Consider the following 21049-nt stretch of genomic DNA (forward strand, 5'->3'; position numbering starts at 1 on the left):
TACTCGTTTATTTGACATTTTGCGGGTAAGTGCATGTTTATTATTCTGGTAGTGATTTGCTAGGGGAGGATTTTAATGTTCATATTTATCGTACAATAATTATCGTTTGCCTTTCTGTTCCATTCCGCGGTTTTTTTTTATCAACATCATCTTATTAGCATCAAAAACCAAGTAATTAATATGTCATCCCGTGGGAGGTTTGCCATTTCAAATATTGAACACACATCTGCGAAATTTTCTGAAAAGTACACACGAAACATTAAATAATACAAACTTTGATCATTTCAACGAAAATCAATCGTATTGCGGGACAAAGTGTACTTACTCTTTGAATGATAGTGTTTCCTTTTTTTATGTATGCCTATGTCAATTAGGAAGACAAAAAAATTGTCATCTGACACCTATTAGTTTCCGCGGAATAATAAAGGCACTATAAACATAAAAGTCAATGACGTCAATCACGGATTTATAGAAAAATAATAAAACATACTATTACCTCCTCGACTAATAGGGAATTGAACTCTTACACGGGGTCCTGGTATCTTCCTATATCAATGTCAAACTTTAACTCGCTACTCTGACGAAATCTCCAGCCTGAGCATAGTGATTGCAACAACATTCTTGTTGATTTGTCAAGCAAAACACAAACCTACATACTACATCTAATAACACCAATCTTATACATCCCATGTCCAAAGGCTATGGTCATTTTATAGTAGCTCGAACAAAATGGATACAAAATCTTCAGAGAAGAACTCGATTTTGTAGAAAACTGAAAGAAACTTTACAATTTATGAGATTGATCACTGTTCGTTATCTTCACCTTTCATGTTCTAATCAAGGTGTAAGAGTGCGCCTTGTTAACATAGATCTGTACGGTGGATTCTAATGAATGGTCAACTTGATTACGTCCAGTAGTCTCACAGAAGCGTGTATGGTATGGCAAACAATTTGATGGTACAGGGGTTTCAACAGTCTCGATTGAAGTCAGCATTTCGCAAATTCTATGGTCGTTATAACGATCTAGTTCGTCAATACAACCTATCATTGGGTACAATGCTGTCTGACGTGTTTCATACCGATTTTTAGGCCGTTCTTGGCACACTGATTTTAACTACGAATGGCTCCGTGTGTCTGTTTGTTCAACTTTCTATTTTGTATTGCTTGTAGGAGTTGTGGGATTGGTCACTGTCCGTTATCTTCGCCTTTCATTATACAGTTTATCTACTAATGTCCACTTTAAAGCTGTATGGTCCGAATTACAATATTTTTTTCCTATCTTGTAAAGACGCTATTAAATCATCGCATGTATGTAGTTATGAGACTGTACGACATATCATAAATTATTTCTCCTGTTTTAACCCAAATAATTTGATTTTAAATCGACGTTTACAAATAACCGCGTCACTCTGCCATTTCAAGTGACAGTCACGTGACCAGTTCAAACTTTCAGATCATCGGTGGTCTTATCTGTATAAAGCTGTGTATTTTGTTATAACAGTACCGTACCATAAGTTTAATAGAAATAAAAATATCAAATACCTCTTAGTAATTCGTTGTTTTACGCTCTTTCAGCCTTAAAACTAGACAGTTGCGTATGAGTTAATATATCATGTTGGGATTCCCCTGACGCGCGTGGGTCTATTTATAGACGTCTATTATGGGATGATTTAAATATGTAGCCACTATATTTACTTTCTGAATAATATTCGCACTGTTTTCTTTTACATGCATATGTTTTCAAGCATGTAATTAAGGGAAAGTGAATAACTTTATAAAGTAATTAATCTGCTTTAAAGTAATTATGTACAAAAATAATACATGAACATCGGGTCATACAGCTTTAATTTTGTCAGTGATAATTATGTCATGTCTAGTAAGTATTTTGTAAAACATCATGAACTAAGTGAAATTCATACAAACTGACTTCCTGACTGTTGTCACTTCTCATTAAAGCTAACATCCAGAGTAACATTCACCTTTTTCTAGTAGGAAGTGTCCTATGGACATCTGGTTAATTCGTATCCTTCTCCCCGGGTAGGAATTAAAATGCAAATTCGATGCAATTTTATACTAATCGCAAGTTGTTTGAAGAAAAGCCCATTGTGGAAAGAGTACACATATGTCCCTTTGAACTACGTGTATATACAAACTTCTCGCTCGCTATTTTTATTTGCTGATTTGAAATAAATCATTATGCCTATAAGTATTTGAAAGATCATCACAACCGTTGATGATTAACTACAAAAACGTAATGGGACTACGTGGAATCTTTACCACACACAGAGGTGTAAAGTGAAGGATACCCTGCATTCTAAGAACACCCAAACTGCTATAAGTCTTCTGTCGTATCCCGATGTACTGCAATTATTGCTCACCTCAAACCTATTTGCTATCCATTTATATATGACATGACTTTGAATATGAAAATACCATTATATTAAACAGCTGTGAGTTTGCTACTCTTCAGATACAACTCAATGTCTAGTGTAGAAAAACTGTTAGAAACGCTCACCTTCTACGCCTCCGGAGAAATTGAACTCGGCTGACACCGGTCTACTTCCACTTCCAATCCCGTGAATGATCTGGCGAGATTTTTCTTTCACGTCGGCAAGAAGCGGCATGGCCGGGGTGGAGTCACTGGGAGGGCTGGTCTCTGTGTCCGACATAGCACCGTAGTCCTTAGGAGGGTGGTATTCTATATCTGACCTCTTCGAATGAAGGTCTGGTAATGTCACACTGCTAGTTATTACAGCGTCTCTAGATGAAGGGTCCAAGTAAAAATCTACTTTTTGTTTCGAGCTTTTAGACACACGAGCGTCGTTTATATTTCCGCTGTATAAATAAGGGCTAGAATGCGAGGCGACGTCTTCTAGTCTTCGTCTCACCGATTCTTGCTTGTGAGCCAGATATTCAGACGAACTATAATTAGCCTCATTAGAGTCAGCAATACTGGCTTTGCTAATCTCTTGATGACTTCTCGTTACAAATTCATTATCATCAGAAATATCATCAAATTCCTCATCATCTTCTAGTGGTTTTATGATACCAGTGGGAATTGGTCGAGTTAAAGGAAACGTTCGACTTGATTTTTTGGGAATGTCATCATAGCTATGAGCCATAACTTGTCCTGATCTTGTCAGATTAAACAATTCGGTTTTCAATTTCGTGGTCTCTTCCAATTTCTTTTTCCGTTTTTCAATTTCTTGCTGGAGCTTTTGTTTTCGATCTTCTCTGGCTTTTGTTTCGTCACCAGACACATACATCGAACCTTTTGATTTAGCTTTATCTGGCAAATTGGTATCTGAATGGCATTTAGGTGGGAGAGAAGATGAAGGTTCCATATTTGGCTTTCGTATTGGGGTGCTTTGATTAAAAAACATATCGGTGTATGCTGAAGGTTTAATTTTCTTGACTCTTGCATTAAAAGCGGGCTCTGAGCGAATACTTTCGTTATCTGACAAACCTGACTGTGAACTGTCATCTGTAATGTATTTTTGAGAAGTTTCCTCGCTAGTCTTGTGTGCCTTTAATTGAAAATCAGCTTCAATGTCTTTATCCTCCTTAATTGGGGAAAACTTAGAGATCATCGGATCGCTCGATTGCCTCTTATGTCTAGACCTTCGGGGCATGACTTGTGGCGAGGACCGAGGGGCAGCCATAGGAACGGATCCACGTTTTTTACCACCGGGACCTACAGACTTGGCAGCTGCTTGCTTCTGTCCATTTCTTTTGGCTTGCACTTTTGCATAATCCTGACTTAATTTTAATTCACAAATCTGAGCTTGTAAAGCTCGAATTTCCTCTATTTCTTCGATTCGTCGCCTTCTTCCTTCTGTCGCACGTCTCAACTCTTCTTGTAAACGTTTCTTCAATGATTTCATAGCTTGTGTTATTGGTACACCGTATATAGTAATCAAGGAATCAATTATTTGATCTGTTTCGTCTTTTTCTTTATTAAATTGTTCTAAAACTCCTATCCTCAATTCCAAAGCACTATCAGGAGGTATGTTAGCTTTCACATCCTCATTATACATTTGCTTGACATTCTTTTTCACTTTAGAATCATCCATATCAGGCGGAAGATAATTTCCATTCCATCGGTCCAATGAGGGTTTGTCTAAATCATTCATGCGACGCTGCTTGGTCAGCATGGCGACCTCAAAGTCTTCCTCATTCATCGACTCGTCACTAGTCGAGGAAGGCGTGATATACCCTGACCTGTGTCTTTGTGATGTTCGACGCGCTGCACTGTACGATTTGGGTTTAGGTGGTATAGGTGGTGGAGTTGCACTCGCTTCTTCCGGCGGAAGCGGGGGTAATTTCCTTCTTACCTTTTTGCCGTCAACTGCAGACTGAAATAAAAAAGAAAGAAAAAACATTTCAGACGGAAAGTCCATATATTTACCTCCATAGGCTGATCTCCATGATATACCAAATCGCAATATGCATGCATTAAAGATGTCAAACTAGGTTGTTATATTGACCAACGTCAACATCTTTGGCACGCTAAAAAACACCCTATCCAAGAACTCGGAAATTTGGAATAATTGTTAGGGACATGAATAATTGATGCAATGAACACCATACTTCACACTTCGTTAGGTAACCTTAGGTCATCCTTTCCACTTCAATTAAAAATTGTCACGCACACAATGAACCTGGAATTAGCCTGTCTTCTGCAAAATTTTCGAATGCAAGGAAATCTCCACTATATTTGCTTGGGAAATCAATGGAAAAAAATTGATTTTACAATTCCCACATTTTTCTCTCTCTTTTCTTCCTCCTAATATGAGTCAGATATACAGGCACTTTAACTCGAGACTGCCGTCGATCTGAATCAATGAGCACGTACCAAAATAGGTAACGCAGCCTTGTCACAATTTAGTCTTAAGACTGCTGAAGTCCAGTGATATTTAGAGTGGAATTAAATACCACACGAGAGCATTTTACCAGATAGTTACAAGAACGGGTGAATATTTTGCTTCAATATAGGAACATAATATTGGTAATCAATGACGGTTAACATTCCATAGGCACATATAAACAGGAGACCCATAAAATAGCTCGTTAATTACATTACCATTTCAGCTTTTCTATCCATATTCACGTGGCTAATCGTAAGATCCTGCTGCTCACAAATAAACAATATTGTCTCATGTCTGATCGCAAAATTCTAAACACATACGCGGCCTTCCGATTGAAAACAAAAACTGAGAATCGAAACCAAGGTAGGTATGAGTTTTAAATCATTAATTAAGTGTGTAATCCACACACATTCACCAGCGTGGATCATGTTTCGAAGACAGTTAATGTTCGATTTTGCGTTTATATAAACTGGGTGTTCCTGCTGCGTATACACACAGGCACAGGAAAAAACACGCGGGAACAGCACGTTGTCTTCTGCTCACAACCAGCTGCTTGGTGCAGATGGCGTTATTGACATCATCGGGAATTAACGTGATGGAATTTAATTTTTTTTTTATCAATTACTTATGTGTTCTGACAAACTAAAAGACAAAAATTCAATTAACATTTTCATTAATGCAGACTTCCCAACAAACATCGAGGTTTTTGATTTTTTTTCCCCGCATATAGAATCTTGTAATTTCTTGAGAGATGAAATAATATGATGAGTGTTCACTTCACTGAGTTTTTATTACGATATATTCCACAAGTATTACTATTGAGTAATTAATTTTGAATATAAAACTGACGACCTAATGATCCCGGATTATCAATCTAACAGGCTTGAAAAATACAAGAACCACACTAGCAATGCATTCGATAAAAATATTGATTATATTCATTAATGCCACAAAACATACACGAGAGAGAGAGAGAGAGAGAGAGAGAGAGAGAGAGAGATTTTAAAATTGGATATTTCTCTTTTGTTTTGTTACATGTAACTTGCCGTAAGGAAAAGGACTGTCACAGTATCAAATCAGAGTATAACCACAATAGTTTCTTTTATGATTTCCTTACATTTATATAAGTTTGTCATTTGATAAAAATGGATGAACGAAAAATAAATTTCATAAAGAAGTATAAATCTCAGAATTTGTTTCTTGTCAATTATCACCTCTCGCCAGAATTCTGAAGTCATGGATGCTGCTCCTATTGGCAACAATAATTGATTGTCTCTGAATTATTCGATAATTTTACGCGCTTCGAAACTAAACAATGCGTTAAAATCAATCCGTCGTTGTTGAATACACCAACATGCCATTTAGTCCTGCCAATTGCGATGCTTTTTTAAAGACCAGTGCATAGCAAAGATGTACAACCATTGATAAAAAAAACCCACATCAATTTTACACGTTACTTTCTTAAAGTGTCGGATCTGAGAAGATACAAGGCCAGTAAAGAAATTTATAAAAGCACTGAAAAGGCCACGATCGACACTGTTGGTTATTTAAAACTCAAATTTTCGACGCAACCCGCGACTTTATCAAGAGACATACATGTATATTACATAAACAAATAACATGAAAAAAAAAACTCGCGTCTTTATCAAGAGACATATATTACATAAACAAATAACACGAAAAAACGTTATTTGTTTATGTAATATGTCTCTTGATAAAGACACGGGTTGCGTCGAAAATGTGAGTTTTAAATAACCAAGGTATAGGTAATAAGTAGAAAAAATACATCCAACGATGACTGAGTATACATGATCCACATTTAATTAATTACGATTAGCGCTTTCGCCGTGTAGTTCGGCTTTTCAGAGTGTAACAATTTTACAAAAAGAGTATATATATATATATATATATATATATATATATATATATATATCTGTGTGCGCGTGTGTTATATTCGTATTCATATACATGATGTATGTATATGATTTTCAGAGCATAAGCTCAAAGGTCTAAAGGCATTAGTTAATATTTATAGAAACTGGTCTGAATATACAGATTAAGAATCTAGGGAAGCTAAGCTAAAATCGATTTCTTCGTTATAATCTGTTTTTCGTCCAATACTCTTCTTTCAGTATCAATACACGGAATATCAGACACCGAAGAGCTAAAAAGGGAGGTGCGATGATAAATTGTATCTTAATTGGATTTTGTTTCTGCAAAGGGAGAACATTGTTTCTGATATCGGATCTGTAATATTACAATAAACGACATGCCGTATCTGGCTGACAGCCAAAGTACTCTTCTTGAAAATCGTTTGAAATCGATTTTGAATTTAATTGATTGGTGTACTTATGTATCTTTTTCCCGGCGCAATTTCATCAATTTAAATAGCATCTGCAATCACGCAACATCCTGCTTCAATCAATCAACCATTAAAAAAGAAGTGCAGTTTATTTTGTTGGGAAAAATTATCAATGGCATGCTATGGATGATGATTTTCAATTGACTGTAATGCTGTTTTTACGATGTTGCTACAATTCTCACACCATGTGACGAAAAGATACATTGTCTAAATACTGCTTGTAAACACTCACTCGTAGAGAGACAAAACATCAATTAACCTAATAAATGTCAATAGGTCATTATCAAAATATATTTTGTTGAAATCTTCCTGACACACACCTGCTTAAGTTTAATATTTGTCATGAAAACAAAAATATTTGGAACGAAAGTGTAAAGCGAAACTGGTCAGATATGTTTTCTTTTTCAAATCACTTAACTAGATATAATTGTTTTAAAGGGGCATTAGGTGTGAAGGTTATGACAACCATTTCTCTCTCAAAAATCTCTCAATGGCATATAACCACTTTTAGTGTAAAGAAATATGTAAGGAAGAATTATTGTCTTGCAAGACAATAATTATTTAATCACCAAAAATACACATTCATGTGCCTGCTTTGAGGTTAAATAGTGTTTGAAATAATTATATATTGGCGTCATTACTGAAATATATGATATAGAGCAATTTTCACGTGATTCAATATTTGGTGACAAAATGACAGCTAATTAATGCCCCTTTAAAATTGTGTTGAAACAAATATTTTGAAAATGAAATTTTAACTGTTCTGCACTTTAGTGCAATATCTCTAATTCATGTGATGTAGTATCTTAAAACTGGTGGACAAACACAGATAGCTGTAAACATTGGATGTCACGCATATAATGAATATTCGACATACCTGATCAGCTTTCTTATTCCTGCCCCTTCCAGCTGCTATTTTCCCCACGATATCCATTTTTCCAGCAGGTACTGGGAATATGTATTCATAAATGGGCTCAACAGATGGCGCCCTTTCTCTATATTCGCTGTCATCATCAAAATTATCTGTCCCGGGCGAAGAAGGAGAGTGTGGTTTAGGCGGAGAGGAGTCGGAATCCGGTGGAGTGACCGGAGACGGGAAGGGGTATAGCTCACGATCGGGGGAGGAGGAAGGTGACACTGAAGTGCTGTCCGAGTAGTCCCGTTTTAACGAGGACCTCGACTCCGGACTCGGGGGCGAATCTAACACTTTGTATTGAGGAGACAAAGATTTTTCTTCCGCCTCAATATGTTGAATGATCAAAGGGTCCGGTTTGGCTTTTAAATCTTTTGCTCTTCGACGCCTTTCTTCTGAATCTTGTTTTTGAACTTGATCTTTTAAAGATTTGGCATTCTGGGATTCTGATATAGACTTTGAGGCAGCAGATGTGAATTTTCGCTCCGGTATGATAACCGTGGCATAGTTTTTACTTTTCTTGTCACTGTCCAGTTCGCTATGTAATGTGGTGGGCGGTAGGGGCGGTAGGGGTTTCTTCTTGTCACTGTCCAGTTCGCTATGTAATGTGGTGGGTGGTAGGGGCGGTAGGGGTTTCTTCTTTCTGGAATGTTGGGCTAACATGTCAGGAGTGGGCTCTGGAAGTTTTCGTCTTATTTTACTCTCCTTTGTTTTGCTTTCACCTTTCTCATCACATTTATCTGAACTAGGGGAACCAGTTTCAATAGTATCTCCTTTTACTCGTGAAGTATTTGAAACACTTATACTGTTTTGTCTCAGTTTACTTTCCAACAGAGCTTGAGAAGTAACATTAGACTCGGTGGTTTTTGTTGAAACAGAAGTCGCACAAACAAATGGTTGTTCTGTCGTGTTGCCAGTGGACTGTAAAGATTCAGCAGTATTTGCTATATGAACATTACCTTGTGTATCCGGGCTTGTCTTGATATCTTCAAATTCACTAACAGGCACATCCAACAACTTACAAATGTCTTCCACGCGTTCATATCGCTTTAATCCATAGAACGACTTTAAGTCGTCCTCTTCTTTCACTGGTTGAAAATAATGCTTAGATTCATCACCAGACGTTTCTTCCTCCTCCTGCGACTCTCGTCTCCTTCTCTCCTGTTCTTGCATAACTAACATGTCCTCTTGTTCCGCCTCCTCAACTGACGGTGATACATCAAGAATAGGTGAGAGATCGATCACCGGCGACCAGTCGGTTGAAGGGGGTCTGGCCTTCTGTCGTTTAGTTCCCTGGTAATCAATAGACTTAGAGGAGGGATCTGCAAGTTCTATCTCCTCTTCTTCTTCTTCGTCCTCTTCAGGGATGGTTCCGTGTTCGTAATAGCCGGGAGAAATTGGTGAGACGCTATCATTACTTCCTTGTGAGTCTGGAGATGCCATATGTTCCCGATCTGCATGTAAACGAATGTTTGTGGGAGACACGGACATCTGTGTTAAGTTCGCCGTGTTGCTGGCAATAGTGGCGGCATACGTGGCCAGGTCCATGCATGCAGTTGATTCAGGTATACGTGCAATTATTCTCGGCTCACATTCATAATCCACAACATCTATATGATCAATCTGACCTTCTTTGTCATAACCAGAAGCATATCCGTCACCATTTTCGTCATCGAGAGAATGTATTCGATGAGGGTATGATGGCTGTTCCTCTGGGTATTTCGCAGCGTACTGAACGTCTGTTTCCGATTGTGGTTGTTTTGCGGTAGGAGATGCAATATCAGAGAATGTGAATTGATGCCGATCCTTCGGAGAACGACTTGGAGACCCGCGTTTTTTCCCTGGGTAGGAATCGCGACGTCGAGGAGAAAAAGGCGGACTTTCCAGTCCTTCCCTCCAGCTAGGACTGCGGGGTGCATACGGGCTTCTTTTCTTCATATCCTCATGAACTTCTAAATCAGGCTTCAGTTGAAGTTCTTTCCATGGATCATGTGATTTAAAGTCTTCCATTTCTTCCGCGAAGGCAGATGCTGCACGCGCTACCAATTCACCATCCATTCCGTCTAACTGTGCTAAGCGGCATTCGGTGTCTGTGCTGACATTGCTGTCTGAGGTCTCGTCGTCAGATGAAGTCGCGCTCTGAGATCTCGGGATACTGAGAGATTTAGGGCGGTGTTTTGGTTTCCGCTTTAGACTGTCTTCCCCACTGCTCCCGATACTCATCATGGAGTAATCATCACTACCATCATCAGGACTGATGCCGTCTCCCTGCTGATATTGCATAGATACATCCACCATATCAACGTCGGACGTCACGTCCGATGACTCGGAATCACTACGCGAGTGCGTACTCCGCCCCATTGGTCCCATCGCTAAAACATACAAAACATATCTCATTATAAGAGGGTACATGTGTGTTAGAATCACAACGATTGCTACAGATAACAAGTTAATTGCTTCGTTTGCAACAGGAAAATCGTAAATATTCAAGTTTTCAATGGTAATATTTGGATCCTCTAATGGATATCAAAATACGAGTACATTAAAAAGAATGATGAGTGTCCACTTTTTACGATCACTTGCTTATTATCATGTCTCTATGCAGAGCAACATACAGAACAGAAAATACAATACGACCACTAATTCTAAAGCAAAATGTATGTAAAGATACTAAACAGTTGATCGAATGGCGTGTGCTCAATTAACTATCTGAAGTTGCAGGCACCAAATACTATACGGATGCCATTGCTAAAGAACATAAACTTTCTAGAAGCATTTCCTTAGCAAGCAGATCAGATCGAGGTTCGTAAAACCGAAATTCAACGATTTGATTGATTAATTTTCTGCCGATTTGTTGATATTTCAGACCTATCTCGGAAGAATAGAGTTGAAGTAGTTCTCATTAGATTGTGTAGTAGTAATCAGAATCGCTGAAATATTAAACAACTCACTTTCATCACTGGAAAAGCTTTTTGACAAGTATAGATATAAGAAAGCAGCGATTTAATATCGATCTCTAGACCCTTATTCGAACATCTCCTGATTACAATGCAAGTGCTTGTTGGTGATGTATACGTGTATCCCACATTTAGGCACCTTAAACCAAGTTATGAAATGGCAACACAGAATTAATGATGAGCAACACCTGCTGCTAAAAGCCCGATCAAGAAGAATTACGCACAAACATGCAAGCCTAGTTTCCAATAAGCAGTTAACTACATGCGTGAATCGCCATTCAAACACATTCTCATGATGACAACCATGACCAGCTGACGTAAAGAAACCAAGAAAAATATGGTGGAGAGGGCAAACAAGTTTTACAAAAAAGTGAAATCTGATATGCGCATGCGTAAAAGAAAAATTACCACAGCTTCCCATCATGTTCCAGAGAGCGGCTGCAGAAAGGAAACGGGGTTAGTTGCAACTGAATCATTCATGTTTTGTTAGATTGTCGATAGAGCTTGTTTTTATGATACCTACTTTAACTACAAATATACTATGATGTCATTATTTTGATCGAAACGTCATTTTGAAAGTTACGTCACATTACAGGCCTGGAGGTTATAAAACTTTTACCGGGCTCATACTCACACTCAGCCATATTTGTTTTGAGTACAACTCTGAGCAAAGTCCAAAGCATACTCGAAAAAATCTTGAGTTTAGAATGTTTTTTATAAAAGTTTTCACTTTTGGATATGAGTACGGTACGATTTAGAACACAGAGTTTGAGTATGGAAAAAGTGTTCACAAAAGTTTTATAGGCTCCAGGTCAGGTTATATAGTTCATAACGTTATCAACTCAATAAAGTCTTGTATGTGTGATTTTAACAATCAATCAAGGAAACTACTGAGTGTATGATAAAAAGTACTCAGGATACCAGCTGCATGGGTAAACTGTTCATACAATGTTTCGATTATCTGACCCCCCCCCCCCGATTTCTTAAACCTCCTAGATTAAATTTCATTTCGTTGATTCTTGTTACTGTGATGCTACAACATGTACATGTCAATATATGCAAAATATACTTCGAATCATTATTCACTTTGAAGTGATTCATCAAAAGAATTTACGATTATTTAAAACTGCGCGCGTAAATAAACGATAAAGAGTTTATGTTCCACGACGAAATATCTTCAGTATTGAAGGCAGATTCTAGTCATGGGGAACGATGCAGCAAACGAGGAATCTGCTGAAACGATAATTCCGCCCAATTCATCAACTTTTAAGGGGCATGACGTACATGTAAATTCAGTATTCTGCAGATCTGATATACCTGTAATAGCTTAAAGTTTTATTTCAGTTTTACATAGATAATTTTTCTTTCTCTGCGTATATTATTATTCAAATATCGTTTGAACTTACGATTGAACAAGAACTACATGAACTGTTTATTACACTCTCATGCACAATCCCATTTTCAAGCAACACACCCCCAATCAAACACACCCACGACTGGACCACCACATGCTGTTACAAATCCCCACCAAGATCTATACACTTACAACTCAACTTAGAGTTCGGTTTGGCGGGTACTGTCGGATAGTCCTCGGACTCTGGGCTCTCGGGATCAAGAACGTCACTCCGACCAGACAAACTGCTTTGACTGATGTTCTTCTGTTTGTGGGATACTGTCTTTTCCGTGACCTTGGGAAGAATGGCGGGAACCGGAAGTGATTTTTGCCGAGGTAGTGGCGGTCTTTTTGGCGCTTGGTCTGTTGACAGAGCTTTCTCCAGGGGAGGTTTGGGTTTATCCTCTATCTATAAAATATTAAAGATATTCATAATTTTGCAAAATTCATATACTAATATAGTACTTAGAAATTCAACTGAACATATTTTGATTCTAGATAAAAATGAATTAGAATTTCAGCTTGTTTCCCCTTGATAACTAGATATTGCGACCTGTGGAGAAATTACAAAGGAGCATTATTTTAGTTTTCCCTTAATATGAAAGTACTAGAATGACAAGATATTGCATGTACTAAAATATGCTAGAAATTGTGTCAATTTGGATGATTGATTTCGGCCAAAAATAGTTTGCCCTATAAAACAGCAACATAAATTTTTAATTAGTGCGTTTGTTTTCGGTATATCGCAAAGGGAAAACGATCAGCAACTCAGTTTAGGTCTCACACACATTTTATCATCTATTTTTTATTTAAAGCCCTTGTAAATAATACCCAGTAGGCATGCACGTGACACCATTGTTTACAATCAAGAGACACTTCATGGTAAACCGACAAAGGAAACAAGGTACAAAAAATGGTTTATTCCTCAGATGAGGAGAGGATATCAGATGAGGTTTCCGATGACTAAATCTTGCTCGTCGCTTGACCAAATTGTTCAGTCAAGGATATTTTGTGAAGCTGGCAATTTTCAAAATACAAAATCTCCATTCGAGAATTCTCCCTCATTCAGACAGAATCTTCTGCCTTTTAGGAGGTTAAGATAGTACGTCTGCTGTAGAATCATTTAAATTCGTGGGGGCCAATTTTCGTGGATTGCTGAATTTTTACGGGTTCTTTGGGACGTAATTTCGTGGATTTATAAATTTGTAATAAAGATAACTCTGGAATGTTTGCTTTGTCTTTATACGTTGAGGATGTAAATTCGTGGGTGGGGGGTACCCACGAATTCCACGAAAATTGAGCCACCACGAATTCTAATGATTTCACAGTAGGTCCTATTAGAGAAACCAATTCAAATTCTGAATAAAGTAACGCATTTTATTCTAAGGAATATCAAGGACAGTTTCCAAACTGACTTTAAAGGGACTGATTTACGATTTTCCCCAAAAGTTTCTTTTTCACTTTTATTGATCAAAATCTATTGTCTAATGTGTTTAAAAGATTTCACATAAAAATTAAGGTTATATATTATCACAGAAGCTCATTTTATAGAGTTTATTAGATGTTTTGTAAACAAAGATTGCAGTATGTTATTGTTTACGAAATTTTCAAGAAATGGATATCGAGCAAACTTTATTATATTTTTCACATTTCAAGTACTTTGGGGTAAAATGTGTCATCTAAAAGTTAAAATTTGTGACTACGCAAAATTAAGATGTTTTATATTACAAAATCAATATTTCACTTGTTTGTTTGTATACATAAAAAGACTCGAGTCTTTGTTTACATAACACAGATTCAAGGCTAAAATATTGCTTTTATCCTTGCATTCAGATGGTCAAAATTTTGGATGTCAACATCAAATGAGTTATATTTTTTTATGTTTAACATAAAAAATGAAAAATATTTTTATCAAAAATCGTGAACCAGTCCCTTTAAGATAACGAGCAGTTTTATTTACTGTGTTGATATTTTGTGTTTCTATGATAGATGTGCTGAATTGGAATTATACGACGCATAAGAATATGATCCCGGTGCTACATGTAAATGGAAGAAATTTAGTTCAGCTCGCATTGTCTCATAATTCTGTGCTCGTGGGGTATGTCACGGGGATCGATATCCACGTCTAAAGGTGTGATTGCAAACACATAATATACAGTGTATATATGTGTAGATTATAATTATGTAAACATGTAATTATGTAGGGCTGTAATTGTGTAGATGTATAATTATTGTGTAAATATGTAAATATTGCGGGGACACATTATAAACAATGTATGTGTAAATGTGTGATTGTGGGGACGTGGTGTAAATGTGTAAATGTGTGATTGTGGGGACGTGGTGTAAATGTGTGATTGTGGGGACGTGGTGTAAATGTGTAAATGTGTGATTGTGGGGACGTGGTGTAAATGTGTAAATGTGTGATTGTGGGGACGTGGTATGTATGTATAAATGTGTGATTGTGGGGACGTGGTGTAAATGTGTAAATGTGTGATTGTGGGGACGTGGTGTAAATGTGTAAATGTGTGATTGTGGGGACGTGGTATATATATGTAAATGTGTGATTGTGGGGACACGGTATATATGTGTGTAAATGTGTGATTGTGGGGACACGGTATATATGTGTAAATGTGTGATTGTGGGGACACGGTATATATGTGTGTAAATTTGTGATTGTGGGGACACGGTATATATGTGTGTAAATGTGTGATTGTGGGGGACACGGTATATATGTGTGTAAATGTGTAATTGTGGGGACGTGGTATATATATGTAAATGTGTGATTGTGGGGACACGGTATATATGTGTAAATGTGTGTATGTGGGAACACGGTATATATGTGTAAATGTGTGTATGTGGGAACACGGTATATATGTGTAAATGTGTGTATGTTGGGACATGGTACATATGTGTAAATGTGTGTATGTGGGGACGTGGTATATTTGTGTAAATGTGTGATTGTGGGGACATGGTATTTATGTGTAAATGTGTGATTGTGGGGACATGGTACATATGTGTAAATGTGTGATTGTGGGGACACGGTATGTATGTATAAATGTGTGATTGTGGGGCACGGTATGTATGTGTAAATGTATGTGTAAATGTGTGATTTTGGGGACACGGTATATATGTATAAATGTGTGATTGTGGGGACACGGTATGAACAATGTATGTGTAAATGTGTGATTGTGGGGACACAGTATATACAATGCATGTGTAAATGTGTGATTGTGGGGACACGGTATATACAATGCATGTGTAAATGTGTGATTGTGGGGACACAGTATATATATGTTAATGTGTGATTGTGGGTGGGGACATGGTACATATGTGTGAATGCGGGGACACGGTATATATGTGTAAATATGTGATTGTGGGGACACGGTATGTATGTGTAAATATGTGATTGTGGGAACACGGTATATATGTGTAAATGTGTGATTGTGGAGACATGGTATAAACAATGTATGTATAAATGTGTGATTGTGGGGACACGATATATATGTGTAAATATGTGATTGTGGGGGACACGGTATATATGTGTGTAAATGTGTGGTTGTGGGGACACGGTATATATGTGTGTAAATGTGTGATTGTGGGGACGTGGTATATATGTGTAAACGTGTGATTGTGGGGACACGGTATATATGTGTAAATGTGTGATTGTGGGGACGTGGTATATATGTGTGTAAATGTGTGATTGTGTGGACGTGGTATGTATGCATAAATGTGCGATTGTGGGGACGTGGTATATATGTGTAAATGTGTGATTGTGGGGACACGGTATATATGTGTAAATGTGTGTATGTGGGAACACGGTATATATGTGTAAATGTGTGTATGTGGAAACACGGTATATATGTGTAAATATGTGATTGTGGGAACACGGTATATATGTGTAAATGTGTGTATGTGGGAACACGGTATATATGTGTAAATGTGTGATTGTGGGGACACGGTATATATGTGTAAATGTGTGTATGTGGGAACACGGTATATATGTTTAAATGTGTGTATGTGGGAACACGGTATATATGTGTAAATGTGTGCATGTGGGAACACGGTATATATGTGTAAATGTGTGTATGTTGGGACATGGTACATATGTGTAAATGTGTGTATGTGGGGACGTGGTATATATGTGTAAATGTGTGATTGTGGGGACATGGTATATATGTGTAAATGTGTGATTGTGGGGACATGGTACATATGTGTAAATGTGTGATTGTGGGGACACGGTATGTATGTATAAATGTGTGATTGTGGGGACACGGTATGTATGTGTAAATGTATGTGTAAATGTGTGATTTTGGGGACACGGTATATATGTATAAATGTGTGATTGTGGGGACACGGTATGAACAATGTATGTGTAAATGTGTGATTGTGGGGACACAGTATATACAATGCATGTGTAAATGTGTGATTGTGGGGACACGGTATATACAATGCATGTGTAAATGTGTGATTGTGGGGACACGGTATATACAATGCATGTGTAAATGTGTGATTGTGGGGACACAGTATATATATGTTAATGTGTGATTGTGGGTGGGGACATGGTACATATGTGTGAATGCGGGGACACGGTATATATGTGTAAATATGTGATTGTGGGGACACGGTATGTATGTGTAAATATGTGATTGTGGGAACACGGTATATATGTGTAAATGTGTGATTGTGGAGACATGGTATAAACAATGTATGTATAAATGTGTGATTGTGGGGACACGATATATATGTGTAAATATGTGATTGTGGGGGACACGGTATATATGTGTGTAAATGTGTGGTTGTGGGGACACGGTATATATGTGTGTAAATGTGTGATTGTGGGGACGTGGTATATATGTGTAAACGTGTGATTGTGGGGACATGGTATATATGTGTAAATGTGTGATTGTGGGGACACGGTATATATATGTAAATGTGTGATTGTGAGGGACACGGTATATATGTGTGTAAATGTGTGATTGTGGGGACGTGGTATGTATGTATAAATGTGCGATTGTGGGGACGTGGTATATATGTGTAAATGTGTGATTGTGGGAACACGGTATATATGTGTAAATGTGTGATTGTGGGGGGCACAGTATATATGTGTAAATGTGTGATTGTGGAGACACGGTATATATGTGTAAATGTGTGATTTTAGGGACACGGTATATATGTGTAAATGTGTGATTTTAGGGACACGGTATTTATGTGTAAATGTGTGATTTTAGGGACATGGTATATATGTGTAAATGTGTGATTGTGGGGACACGGTATATATGTGTAAATGTGTTATTGTGGGGGACACGGTGTATATGTGTGTAAATGTGTGATTGTGGGGACGTGGTATGTATGTATAAATGTGCGATTGTGGGGACGTGGTATACATGTGTAAATGTGTTATTGTGGGGACACGGTATATGTGTGTAAATGTGTGATTTTAGGGACACAGTATATATGTGCAAATGTGTTATTGTAGAGGCACGGTATATATGTGTAAATGTGTGTATATTTGGACGTGGTATACATGTGTAAATGTGTGATTTTAGGGACACGGTATTTATGTGTAAATGTGTGATTTTAAGGACACGGTATTTAGGTGTAAATGTGTGATTTTAGGGACACGGTATTTATGTGTAAATGTGTGATTTTAGGGACACGGTATTTATGTGTAAATGTGTGATTTTAGGGACACGGTATTTATGTGTAAATGTATGTGTAAATGTGTGATTTTGGGGACACGGTATATATGTATAAATGTGTGATTGTGGGGACACGGTATGAACAATGTATGTGTAAATGTGTGATTGTGGGGACACAGTATATACAATGCATGTGTAAATGTGTGATTGTGGGGACACGGTATATACAATGTATGTGTAAATGTGTGATTGTGGGGACACAGTATATATATGTTAATGTGTGATTGTGGGTGGGGACATGGTACATATGTGTGAATGCGGGGACACGGTATATATGTGTAAATATGTGATTGTGGGGACACGGTATGTATGTGTAAATATGAGATTGTGGGGACACGGTATATATGTGTAAATGTGTGATTGTGGAGACATGGTATAAACAATGTATGTATAAATGTGTGATTGTGGGGACACGATATATATGTGTAAATATGTGATTGTGGGGACACGGTATATATGTGTAAATGTGTGATTGTGGGGGGCACAGTATATATGTGTAAATGTGTGATTGTGGAGACACGGTATATATGTGTAAATGTGTGATTTTAGGGACACGGTATATATGTGTAAATGTGTGATTTTAGGGACACGGTATTTATGTGTAAATGTGTGATTTTAGGGACATGGTATATATGTGTAAATGTGTGATTGTGGGGACACGGTATATATGTGTAAATGTGTGATTGTGGGGGACACGGTGTATATGTGTGTAAATGTGTGATTGTGGGGACGTGGTATGTATGTATAAATGTGCGATTGTGGGGACGTGGTATACATGTGTAAATGTGTTATTGTGGGGACACGGTATATGTGTGTAAATGTGTGATTTTAGGGACACAGTATATATGTTTAAATGTGTTATTGTAGAGGCATGGTATATATGTGTAAATGTGTGTATATTTGGACGTGGTATACATGTGTAAATGTGTGATTTTAGGGACATGGTATTTATGTGTAAATGTGTGATTTTAAGGACACGGTATTTAGGTGTAAATGTGTGATTTTAGGGACACGGTATTTATGTGTAAATGTGTGATTTTAGGGACACGGTATTTATGTGTAAATGTGTGATTTTAGGGACACGGTATTTATGTGTAAATGTATGTGTAAATGTGTGATTTTGGGGACACGGTATATATGTATAAATGTGTGATTGTGGGGACACGGTATGAACAATGTATGTGTAAATGTGTGATTGTGGGGACACAGTATATACAATGCATGTGTAAATGTGTGATTGTGGGGACACGGTATATACAATGCATGTGTAAATGTGTGATTGTGGGGACACGGTATATACAATGCATGTGTAAATGTGTGATTGTGGGGACACGGTATATACAATGCATGTGTAAATGTGTGATTGTGGGGACACGGTATATACAATGTATGTGTAAATGTGTGATTGTGGGGACACAGTATATATATGTTAATGTGTGATTGTGGGTGGGGACATGGTACATATGTGTGAATGCGGGGACACGGTATATATGTGTAAATATGTGATTGTGGGGACACGGTATGTATGTGTAAATATGTGATTGTGGGAACACGGTATATATGTGTAAATGTGTGATTGTGGAGACATGGTATAAACAATGTATGTATAAATGTGTGATTGTGGGGACACGATATATATGTGTAAATATGTGATTGTGGAGGACACGGTATATATGTGTGTAAATGTGTGGTTGTGGGGACACGGTATATATGTGTGTAAATGTGTGATTGTGGGGACGTGGTATATATGTGTAAACGTGTGATTGTGGGGACATGGTATATATGTGTAAATGTGTGATTGTGGGGACACGGTATATATGTGTAAATGTGGGGGACACGGTATATATGTGTGTAAATGTGTGATTGTGGGGACGTGGTATGTATGTATAAATGTGCGATTGTGGGGACGTGGTATATATGTGTAAATGTGTGATTGTGGGGACACGGTATATATGTGTAAATGTGTGATTGTGGGGGGCACAGTATATATGTGTAAATGTGTGATTGTGGAGACACGGTATATATGTGTAAATGTGTGATTTTAGGGACACGGTATATATGTGTAAATGTGTGATTTTAGGGACACGGTATTTATGTGTAAATGTGTGATTTTAGGGACATGGTATATATGTGTAAATGTGTGATTGTGGGGACACGGTATATATGTGTAAATGTGTGATTGTGGGGGACACGGTGTATATGTGTGTAAATGTGTGATTGTGGGGACGTGGTATGTATGTATAAATGTGCGATTGTGGGGACGTGGTATACATGTGTAAATGTGTTATTGTGGGGACACGGTATATGTGTGTAAATGTGTGATTTTAGGGACACAGTATATATGTGTAAATGTGTTATTGTAGAGGCACGGTATATATGTGTAAATGTGTGTATATTTGGACGTGGTATACATGTGTAAATGTGTGATTTTAGGGACACGGTATTTATGTGTAAATGTGTGATTTTAAGGACACGGTATTTATGTGTAAATGTGTGATTTTAGGGACACGGTATTTATGATTTTAGGGACACGGTATTTATGTGTAAATGTGTGATTTTAGGGACACGGTATTTATGTGTAAATGTGTGATTTTAAGGACACGGTATTTATGTGTAAATGTGTGATTTTAGGGACACGGTATTTATGATTTTAGGGACACGGTATTTATGTGTAAATGTGTGATTTTAGGGACACGGTATTTATGTGTAAATGTGTGATTTTGGGGACACGGTATATATGTGTAAATGTGTGATTGTGGGGACACGGTATATATGTGTAAATGTGTGATTGTGGGGACACGGTATATATGTGTAAATGTGTGATTGTGGGGACAAGGTATATATGTGTAAATGTGTG

The 21049-nt window shown here is 37.5% G+C and overlaps 1 protein-coding gene across 1 annotated transcript in view; it reads right to left on the minus strand.

Moving 5' to 3' along the window:
• Positions 1 to 21049, minus strand: part of LOC125654384 (uncharacterized) — a 72081-nt gene that overhangs the window by 19614 nt on the left and 31418 nt on the right. Inside the window, exons 10-13 of the mRNA XM_056143709.1 lie at positions 12647 to 12902; positions 11509 to 11538; positions 8108 to 10515; positions 2516 to 4355 (exon numbers count right to left, since the gene is read on the minus strand). Coding sequence (XP_055999684.1) covers positions 2516 to 4355; positions 8108 to 10515; positions 11509 to 11538; positions 12647 to 12902 — 4534 coding nt within the window. The remainder of the gene's footprint in view (positions 1 to 2515; positions 4356 to 8107; positions 10516 to 11508; positions 11539 to 12646; positions 12903 to 21049) is intronic.

The sequence above is a fragment of the Ostrea edulis genome, chromosome 7 (assembly GCF_947568905.1).
Source record: "Ostrea edulis chromosome 7, xbOstEdul1.1, whole genome shotgun sequence".
In the NCBI taxonomy this organism is placed as follows: Eukaryota; Metazoa; Mollusca; class Bivalvia; order Ostreida; family Ostreidae; genus Ostrea; species Ostrea edulis.